General features: G+C 39.1%; 1 protein-coding gene across 1 annotated transcript in view; it reads left to right on the forward strand.

Moving 5' to 3' along the window:
* Positions 1–9,955, forward strand: part of LOC148367184 (collagen and calcium-binding EGF domain-containing protein 1-like) — a 64,665-nt gene extending 54,710 nt beyond the window's left edge. Inside the window, exons 6-11 of the mRNA XM_088333215.1 lie at positions 5,979–6,100; positions 6,169–6,286; positions 7,209–7,348; positions 7,448–7,483; positions 7,922–7,957; positions 9,309–9,955. Coding sequence (XP_088189341.1) covers positions 5,979–6,100; positions 6,169–6,286; positions 7,209–7,348; positions 7,448–7,483; positions 7,922–7,957; positions 9,309–9,494 — 638 coding nt within the window. The 3' untranslated portion in view covers positions 9,495–9,955. The remainder of the gene's footprint in view (positions 1–5,978; positions 6,101–6,168; positions 6,287–7,208; positions 7,349–7,447; positions 7,484–7,921; positions 7,958–9,308) is intronic.
* Positions 9,956–11,112: the final 1,157 nt, after the last annotated feature.

Below are 11,112 nucleotides of genomic sequence, written 5' to 3' on the forward strand. Positions count from 1 at the left end.
TATTAAAGGACTGAAATTTACAGATGCACGACAGGGTGGCTGCCCTGGGAAAATGGCCGGTTTTAGTGAACTGTCACTTGATGATCTCAAACAAGTGGTGAATGCGGCCAAACCGACAACTTGCCAGTTCGACCCGCTCCCAGGTTCACTTATTAAAAGTCTTTTTAGCGTCCTTGGGCCTTCAGTTCTAAATATTATAAATACATCACTCTCCTCAGGTGTAGTTCCAGCAGCTTTTAAGTCCGCCGTTATTAAACCCACACTGAAACGACCCAACCTTGATCCAGAAATATTAAGTAATTACAGACCTGTGTCAAACCTACCTTTCCTCTCTAAAGTACTCGAAAGAGTAGTGGCACAGCAGCTGAATGCTTTCATATCGGAGAATAACCTTTTTGAATCCATGCAATCAGGATTCAGGGCTAACCACTCTACTGAGACAGCTCTGATCAAGGTAACAAATGATCTCCTAATGTCAATGGATTCTGGCGCTTCATCACTTTTGCTGCTGCTGGATCTTAGTGCTGCTTTTGACACAGTGCGCCACAATATCCTACTAGAACGGTTGGAAAAATGGATTGGTCTCTCAGGAGCTGTCCTCTCGTGGTTCAAATCCTACCTCTCAGATAGGACACACTGTGTTAAATATGGTGAAACGACATCTGAGCCCTTTAATGTTACCTGCGGTGTTCCGCAGGGTTCAGTGCTCGGCCCCCTACTTTTCAACATTTACATGCTTCCATTAGGTGATATTATTCGCAAGTACAATATCAGCTTCCATTGCTATGCAGACGACACTCAACTATATCTTCCGTTGGAGGAATCTTCCACACTAAACTGTGGAAATTTGGAGGCCTGTCTCACTGAGATAAAAGAGTGGATGTCACTCAATTTCTTGCGTCTTAACTCTGAAAAGACCGAAATGTTAGTCATTGGTCCTTCTAAATGCCGGGACTTATTCTCAAAAACTGCTGTGAACATTGACAAATGTCACATCACACAGAGTGACTCAGTTAAAAATTTAGGTGTCATATTTGACCCTGATCTATCCTTTGAGATGCATGTAAAGCAAATTACTAGAACTGCCTTCTTCCATCTTCGCAACATTGCTGAAATCCGTTCAATACTGTCTCAGTCTGATGCGGAAACAATAATTCATGCATTTGTTACCTCCCGTCTCGATTACTGCAATGCACTACTCTCCGGTCTCCCGAAGTCCAGAATCAAGTCTCTTCAGCTAGTACAAAATGCCGCAGCGAGGCTCTTAACCAGGACAAAAAAGTACGATCACATAACACCGATTTTGGCTAACCTGCATTGGCTCCCAGTTAGCCAAAGATGTGACTTCAAAGTTCTCTTAGTATTGTACAAAATCATACATGGACTTGCTCCCTCTTATCTTTTAGACCTGATCTGCCACTATGTCCCGGTCCGAAGCCTACGATCTGAGAGTGCGGGTCTTCTGATGATCCCGAGAGCAAAGAAGTCTTCTGCTGGTTCGAGAGCGTTCTCCATCCGGGCACCGGTGCTGTGGAATGCTCTTCCCCCTGAGATTCGATCTGCAACCTCAGTGGAAATGTTTAAATCTAAACTTAAAACACACTTCTACTCCATTGCATACGAATAACCTACTCCTCTTGTCGGTTGAAAATAGTTTGTGTAATATAGTGTAACAATCTGTGAAGCCCTTTGAGACTCTTCGTGATTTAGGGCTATACAAATAAAAATGACTTGACTTGAAAAAATTAATGTGTGCCAGCTATTTTGTTTATTGATGTTCACTATGTTTTGTGTACTGGTACCCAATGCTGAATATATTGCACCCCAGTCATCCTAGAAGGGGGATTACCACTTGTAAGGCCCCTTCCAAAGGTTTCTTATTTTCCCCGTCCTAATGTTTTGAGTTTTTCCTTGCCCGAATGTTGGTTTAAGATCAGGGGATGGTATCATTGAAACCAGTGCAGTCCTTTGAGACATCTTGTGATCAAGGGCTATACAATTAATGAGATTTGACTTGACTTGATAATAAGGCTTTATACAGAACTTCCCCCTTTTATGTTCTCATGGTGTCCATCCCCACCAACAAGGCACAAAAGGAGAAGGGTTTATATCTAAAAAATAAAACGGGAGCAACACAAGTGGAAATATTTCAAAATAGAACTAGAGGAAATCTGTGTGGTGCTGTGTGGAATATTTCTTGCATAAAGCACATATTCATGCCCTGTACTACGTCCAACTTTAATTTATGGAGACATCTACATGTTATATTTTTTTACATTTGTTTTTAAATAGATTAGTTTCATCAAATTCGTTTTTAAACACTCATAATTAAAGCAAAATAATATATTAGGTCCCTGTTTAAAGCATTAAATTTGATATTTAGTGTCATAGTATTGTTGTTGTTGTATTTTTCAATTTATTTTAGTATATCTTCAGTCAGATTTTTGTAGTATTTTGCAGTCAGATATTTGTAGAACTTCTGTAATATTTTTGTACTAGTGCTGTAGTTTATTTTGTAGTGTTTCCATAGTAGTATTTTTGTATTTCTTTTCTATAGTATTTTTGGACAATTCTATAATAGAATATTTGTAGTATTTCCATAGTACAATTTCTGTAGCATATCTATAGTATTTTCTAATGTTCCTGTAGTCGTATTGGTAATATGTTTGTAGTAATTTGTATTAAATTATCACTGCGTGGTATTTTTGTATTTTTTTTGTGGAGGTATTTTTGAAATATTTTCATAGTAATATAATGGTAGTATTTATGTAGTATTTTATATCGGTAATTTGTAGTACTTTTTTTAGTATTTTTGTAATTCACTGTTGTTGTATTTTTCTAAAATTGTATTTCTGTTGTAATATGTATGTAGTAGCATTTTTTTATATTAGTGTTACTGTACTGTGATAGTATTTTTGTAGTATTCCCATAGTGTTTTGTCCTTTTCAGAATGAAATCCAAAATATATTTATTAGGTCCCTGTTTTCAAGCACTAAATTAATTAGTTAGTTTTGTAGTATTTTTGTAGTATTTTTGTTGTAAACACACAAAGTGACAATGGGGAAAGTTTCTACCATTCTTTTAAGTGTATTCTTAATTGCAGTGCTTCATTTACCGGTACTAATGTATGTATAATGTCATTATATTTTGACCGTTTTTGTTTGGTGGCCTGGACAAAAAAGCCTTAATGGGCCACATGTGACCTGCGGGCTGTAGTTTGCCCACCCCTGCTAGAAAATCTAATAATTTTATGTGCGACTCATAGTCGAATTGTAGTATGTGTTAGGAACTGCATTGGCCCTACGACCATATTGAATTGAATCATAATCCAACTAAATCGAACCAAATCAAATAGTCCTCTTTTGAACTTACCTCTTTTATTTCAAATCACTGTTTGTGGAAAGATTTAAACCCATATCAGTTGCTCTAAATACTATACATTCCCAGTGTGTAACTATGTATAAAAAACATAAAGTCCATGCAAACTTAATTTGCGGCTAGCGTTCTGTTATGATGATATAAAAAGCTGGTGAATGTGCCGTGGACTTGTAGTCATTCTATGTATTTATATCCAACATATGTATAGCAGCCAAATGTTTTTATGTTTAAAATCCAAATCATGAAGCATAGCAATAAATCAACGCCGCACAAGCAGCTTGCAGGAGGCGCAGCACCACACTGCACGAGAAGTTTATAGTATATTTATGGGGGAAAAATATCACTATAAATCAAAACGTATTGCTCATTTGTCAACGCAGATATGTTGGATTTAGAGCAACAATGTGGATATTTTTTTAGACTCTATGTGTCCATAGAAACAGATCTCATTGTGCTAGTAATGTGCTATAAGCCTCAAGTTTGGTGATACGCTAAAGCAAGTGTTTGCCCTGCGACTGGCTGGCAACCAGTTCAGGGTGTCCTCTGTCCATTTCCGAGGACAGCTGATATGGGCTCCAGCAACCTCCTCGACCCTACTGAGGATAAGCGGCGCGGATAACGGATCAATGCATGGGTGGATGATGTCTGTATTAATGGATGCAATAGGCACGTTTAATATATGCACAGGGACAGCTTTTCGGAGTGGGATTTAAGGGACAGCAACTCTCAGGTGATGACACGTCAATAACTGTCATGCCAAATCCGTGCATTTGTTCGGCACGTTAAAAAAAACTGAAAAATATAAAAACCCTCACACGGCTTAATACTTTAATATGTTTTAGTGACAGCTTAATTTATTTGGCTCCATGCTCCACGCTGCCGAAGCACACCGATCTTTTCCTTGTCCGTGGCCACGCTTCATTCCATTTCCTCGTTTTGGCCTCAGGGAAGGGCATTATGCCCGTTTCTGTTCAAGTCAAGACAAGTCAACTCACATTTATTTTTCTAGGTGAGGTTACAATTACACTATTCCCTGATCTTAAACCAACATGCAGGGGAGGAAAAACGCAAAAACATCAACCTGAAGAAAATAATAAAGGGACCTCACAACTGGTAAGCACCTGTCTTCTCATCCCTGGGGTGCACGCCCCACTATTTGAGAAACACTGGACGAAACTAACAGCTTTATCATCACCTATATAATGCCTCAGGGCCTGCAGGGCTGATTGTGAAGGCCTACGGGTAGATTTCTGAACCTGGCAACAAGTAATGGCTGGTTAAATGCTTAAATAAGAGAAAACACATCTGGAAGCAGGACAACCAGGGGAAAATTAATAAAAGGAAGCTGATGGACAATTTGTAATTATTTAATAGGAATTCATGGAAAAAATCTTTGAATACCATAATTCTGAAATGTTTTAGGCTAGCAGAGAAGGACTTGTAGACCCTGACAGCCCACAACTGATTACCGTATTTTCCGCACTATAAGGCGCACCTAAAAGTCTTAATTTTTTTCAAAAGCTGACCATGCGCCTTATAATACAGTGCGCCTTATTTATGGATCAATATTAAATCGCAAAGTCTTCCAACTAACTTGCAGCCGCCGACTAGATTTTCCCCCGAACGCCAAGTAGTCCGCGATGTATGCTGGGATTTATTTACCGGCGTTTCATTGGCTAACCAATGTGTCAATCATCAGTTGAATTGATCACTATTGGCTAAAGTTATTCGGAGGTCAAGGGGCGGATCCTTTTTATCATTTACAGGCTGGCATTGGCTGAAGCGGCAAAACAAAGCCTGCAATTGGCCGAAAAAGATGAATGCGTAGAGCACATGGTTGACGGCATACAGAAAGCATTTTTTTACTATTCTGTATTTGTAAATATTTTATTCTCCTGGATTTACTAAACTCACAGATATAAGAGGACCATGGCTGCACATTATTATTGAACACAACGACTTCGGTGAGCTACATCGGCTATATATTTTCCCTGTGTTTCTGTGACAAGCGGTGCAGATAATGGATGGAATAGAGTGTCTATTTTTAAATTAAACTCAACTCCAGGTGTTTATTGTCATATGCACAGTAAAGTTGCGAGCAAAAATAGAAACTAAGGAATGGTTGGCATTTCTTTAATCCCAAGACTTTAACCTTCCGAATGATGGAACGATGCATTTGAGTGACATCGTACGGACACCGCATCCGCACGTGTTCTTGACACGTATTTGCGTCTTTGCAAGCTTTGGGAATGTTAAGGGGGTAATAAGTTTGACTGAACTATCTGACTATTTTGTCGACGTTCCCATTGTAGCGCCTTATAATCCGGTGTGTCTTATGTATGTCAAATATAGGACCAAAAACTATTTTTTCGGGGTGCGCCCTATAAACCGGTGCGCCTTATAGTGCGGAAAATACGGTAATTTTTACCGCAGTGTGTATAACTAAAACTCCATGAAATTTGCCTTGGCCCTGGCTATTCTTTACAGTGGCAAATAATAATAATAATTAAAATTTGGAAATTTAGAGCTAAAATGGAGCTTACTGAAAGATAAACTCTGCAATTCATTTATTTAGTATTTTTTGTGTTGTGCGTTTTCAGTGAGTACATCGGGAAAGTCCGACACACTAATGAGCGCTGGAACCTGCTCCTTTACTTGCCAGGACTTGATCAACATGAAAAGCAGCCTGCTACAAATAAAACTGCGGCTGGCCAGCCCGCAGGTACCTTGGCGGACTTTTGATGCAGATTGCAGTTATATGTGTGGTTACTAATAATGCTGTGCCTGCAGATTCCAGACCTTCTGGCCAACCGCAGCGACAAACCTCATCTTGGAAGGCCAGGGAAAAGTCGAGACAGCTCATGCCGTCCACGTCTACCTGGACCTCCAGGACCACCTGGGGTTCCAGGTGTCTACGACCTTGCTAATATTTTTTTACGTAATCGGAAAAAAATATATATATACTGGCAAAATAGCCTTTTAATGTTCTTGCCCTATCTTCTACCTACCTAATCTGTGGACATACAACCTTATCAACCTTAATAATACCTCATATGTCCTCAACCCTACTTACAGTATGGAGCTACTAACCTACATCTAATTTTTTTTACTGATTAATACAAAATACTACTAGTTTCATACATATTTCTAAAACAACTTATGTTATTACTATGATGTAACCAGGTCATTATTGTGTCATTACATAGATATACGTATTAGAAGAAGGGTTCAGTCTAAAACATCAAATCAAATTTCTTAGAGAATCGCAATGACCCATCACTGGTCAGCTATTTTCAGGATCAGTCTTCGGACTACTTAATGCCACTGTGCACTGTGTTGGTGAACAATTTCCTAATTTGAGTGATGTACAGAATTTTTCTTGGTTCTTGGTTACTCTCTGCTGCCATCTCCTGGCCCAAAGTCATGATTGCAGCCTTAGTCAGCTCATTTATGCATGCACAATTACATGCAATTCTTAGACGGGCTGTACTGAACTGGACTTGAAACAGGCCTTTTCTTACTTTCACCATTTTCATGCTACATTGACGAATAGAGATTCAAATAAAACAGTGCGGACAAACATGACATCAATAAATGGCACTCCCCCCGACACCCATTCCTCACACTATATGTGTTCCACTCTGAAAATCTTTGATAAAGTACTGTAAGTAAAAGTAAATAGGTGCAGTGGAAAATAAAGCATAAGGGCTCTTTGAACCCTTTTGGGTATTTTTAACACTTGATAGAGAAGAACATTTACTCTCAATTTTTGAAGGACACCTTAAACGACGCACCCTACCTTTAACAAGATACTGTTAAACCTTTCCCAGGTCACCCAGGGGGGCCTGGTGTTAGAGGGGACCCAGGTGGAGAAGGCCCTCCAGGACCTCGGGGGCCCCGGGGGGACATTGGACCCATGGGTCCAGAACCTGATCTGAGGCACATCAAAAGAGGCCGCAGAGGACCAGTGGTAAAGATATGTTTGTTAAAAACACAATATGAACAATACAATATTATACCTTGAGTTCCCCCCTCACACCTTCCCCCCCCCCCCCCCCCCCCCATATAGGGACCACCCGGAGCCCCCGGGAGAGATGGTTTGAAGGTCAGTTCACAATTCGATTACGTAGATAATTGTTGTCTTCATAACAAAGATAGATCTTGTTAAGACACTACCTCCATCAATTGTTTGCTTTTATTTTTACCAGCCTTTTTATTATGTTTACATTGCTGACCGGACTTTCCTAGAAATTCATTTTCAATTTAAAAACCCATCGGATTTTAAATTGGTGTCATTTTGATAGTGATGGTGCGTCATCAAAATCGCAACATTCAAATTCCTCCTTTTTACGTTCACGCAGACCTATGAAATGCATTGCCGCCCTCTAGTGTCATAATGGCATTTACAACATCAGGTCACCGCAGCCTAAAGTGAACATACGAGTTACTCAATCTCTTCACTCAAATATAATGAAGGGAAATTGACTTTTTGTGCAACTTAATTCGATGTTTTTTTATTGTAACATTATCTCTCCATTTAAAGGGTGATCGAGGAGCAGATGGTGCCAGTGGTCCCCCTGTAAGTCATCTGCATATTTTCATATATTCTTATTTAAATGGTGATAAATTGCTGTTTTTATTATTAATGATACATTTGATATCAAATAATAATCATAAACAGGTATTTCAAAACAGGCTTTAACATCGATTAGTTGGGAATTAAAGTACCATATTTGCCGCACTCTAAGGCACACTGCATTTAAGGCAAATAGTATTTTTTCTTGAATTATTCATGCACATGGCACACCGGACTATAGGGCATACGAACGTAAGACTGCAGTAAGAGCTACCGTGCTGGTAAAAAACACTGAAAATTATTTGCAATAGGAATTAAACCGGAATAGCGGCGGCGAGGGCGCTTATACTTTACCACTATACAACTAGAGGTAAAAATAACATATGAAAAGACATTGGAGCTTATCGCATTATCACACTATTTTTATTCACAGTGCCAGAAACGTTGATTTGGTTAATGCATTTTGAATGGTTAAACTCGGGGTCTTAAACTTTTTTTAGCTGAGCGCCCCCTTTTTTTTTTGATTTCTAAAATAACAACATCTCATTTAATTACTATGTTGTTACTTTTTTATTAAGAGGCAAACTATTGGAAGTCAAGTTAAATAGACTCAGTCAACCTCCATTGAAGAAGTCAAATCAGAAAATCACTATGACCCAAAATTGGTGAGCAGTTTTCAGAACAGGCCCGCAGGCAGCTCAGCTGTAAGTAATGGGCACCCTGGTGGCCGCAGGCACCCTTATGGAGGCCCCTGGGTGAAACAGTCTCCCCGCTTCTTCACCTGTGTGTCAATAATCACTTGGTTTAATATGTTTATGTACGTAAAAAACGCGTATTTTGTTGAAAGACTTTCTGTTTTCTATTTCTGTCTTTCGCAATATTACTCACACACAGGTGAAGAAGTGGAGGGACTATTTAACCTATTAGAATGCACTTTGCAAATCACTGTTTCGGGCACTGGGAGTACAAATTGTGTGATAATAAGATCAAGTGTAATTCTTTTTTGCATTTAACCTGTGGTGATGCATTGGTGCCCTTACCGCTACAACTTGACTTTGAATCCCGTAGTACACAATGCTTTGTGATTTGGGACAGCAATGATCAATTAAACAATCATTGCTGAAATACGGAAATATTAGTAGTGCACAGCTACTGTAAGCATTTCCTATCGTATCCACTGTAATATGCTGTTATACGCCACACCTTCAAATTTCTGGCCAATTTGAGGCTTTTACATGCGACTTATCGTCTGAAAAATTCAATACCGGTATATAAAATTCCGTCTGAAAAATTCAACATCTAAAATTCTGACACCACCGACCTTTGCGATCTACCTTTGCAATCTGTCCATCAGGGCCCTCCCGGTTCCTTCGACTTCCTCTTGCTGATGATGGCCGACATTCGCAACGACATCATCGAGCTGCAGGAGAAAGTGTTCGGGGAGAAGAGGGGCATATCACTGGATTCTTTTCCCTCTGCCGTAGAGTCGGATTTTTCCGAGTGGGGGTCTGGGCAAGGGGAAATCATGTTAAGCACCTGAACTTTGAGAACAATGAGGGTCAAGATTGTGAAAGAACAAGAGGATTCTGGGGGGTCACAGAGGACTTGAAAGGACAAGCCTTATTAGTTGGAATCGCCTACTCACCTTCTAAGCATGTGTTGCAGGCTGGCTTGCTAACAGCAAAAAGGCCTGGGGATTGTTATTACATTGTTTGCCAGTATGCACTGTGAGGAAATAAAGTCATATTTTCAGAAATCACATTTGTTAAGTACAAATAAAACAAAAAATATTATAATGAAAAAGTAGTTCAAGCAGATGAGAATCCGATGCTTAATGTATTCACATTTTGTGTAAAAAAATGCAAGAAAAACTCTAAACAACATTTGTATTTTTTAGACAATAAAGAGAATCTTTAAATCACAATTTGATGCGATAACAAAATATTATAAGTCTATATAAATGCATTGGATAGATCTTTTTTTTCAGAATGATGTTCAGACGCTCCCCTTCTTCGACGTACGTAAAACGGTAGATACGAAAATGTTTTGGGGATGTCAAAAAATATCTGGACATTGGTGTAAGTTAGATTTTGTATTGTGTGCACCTTTTTCCGGGTACAAGACATTACTCTAGTGCTTTTTTCCGCCACTACTGGCGTGTGGCGCTGTGAGAGGTCACCTTCCTCTTCCTACTACGTATGTAAACATCTCTCTTCACCTGCTCGTAATCCCACCGCTGCCACCAATGTAGCGTGTTTTTTTGTGTGGGTTAATGGATTGCTCCTCCTTCATGAAAAAATACACACTTACAGTCTTTTTGTGAACACACCGAACTCTCTCCAAAACTAAACTCTCGCAATTGTTTACACTCCCACACCAACTCTTATGAAATTCGTCGCCCCACTGACATCATTTATGTACACCTTAAATTCTACTCCTACACTATCTCCAGCGCGCTAAGAACTTTGACTTTTTATTGTTTAATATCTTGTGCATCCATTCAATATGGTTGGTGTAAAGTGTAAGGAAGAGGCGAGCCGTTTCAGTTGAAATGAAAGTGGAAAAAGAAAGCTTGATGCGGTTGAGAAAATGGTTTGATCGCTTTTTTTCGGCCACCTTTTACCATGGAAGAGAAAGTCGCCTAACTCTTGAATCCCACCTTTCAAAAGTAAGTTAAACCTAACTTTATTTATCTTTATAGAGCGTATTATTTTGTGAAATGTTTATTTTTTAGTACAAAACAATACAGATTACTTATACAAGCCTTAAACACACTCATAAAAACCTTACACATACATTCCATACAAAATATAGCTCTAAGGTACCTTACGAACTAATTCAACTTTGGAACGATAGCTCATTCGTATTTCGGGCAGCGTCTGTAATGAAGAACCTTTGGATTTTTTTTTAAATACATTTAGTTATTTATTCATTTAAGTACATAAAAACCTATGTATAAAATAAACGTGTATTGGCCTGGAGAGGGATGGCCATCGCCAGGCTGTACTTGCCCAAGACACACCACAGGAAATGGGGCCCCTACGATTCGTGTAGTTAAGGGATCCTGCATACAAACGAAAACTCGACACAAAAATATCCAAAACGCAAAGTCCTTTACCAAACAAAGAGCCTTGGAGTCTTTAAGATGACATTCAAGT

This window comes from Urocampus carinirostris, chromosome 4, assembly GCF_059441175.1.
Source record: "Urocampus carinirostris isolate Australia breed hairy pipefish chromosome 4, RoL_Ucar_1.0, whole genome shotgun sequence".
NCBI lineage: Eukaryota > Metazoa > Chordata > Actinopteri > Syngnathiformes > Syngnathidae > Urocampus > Urocampus carinirostris.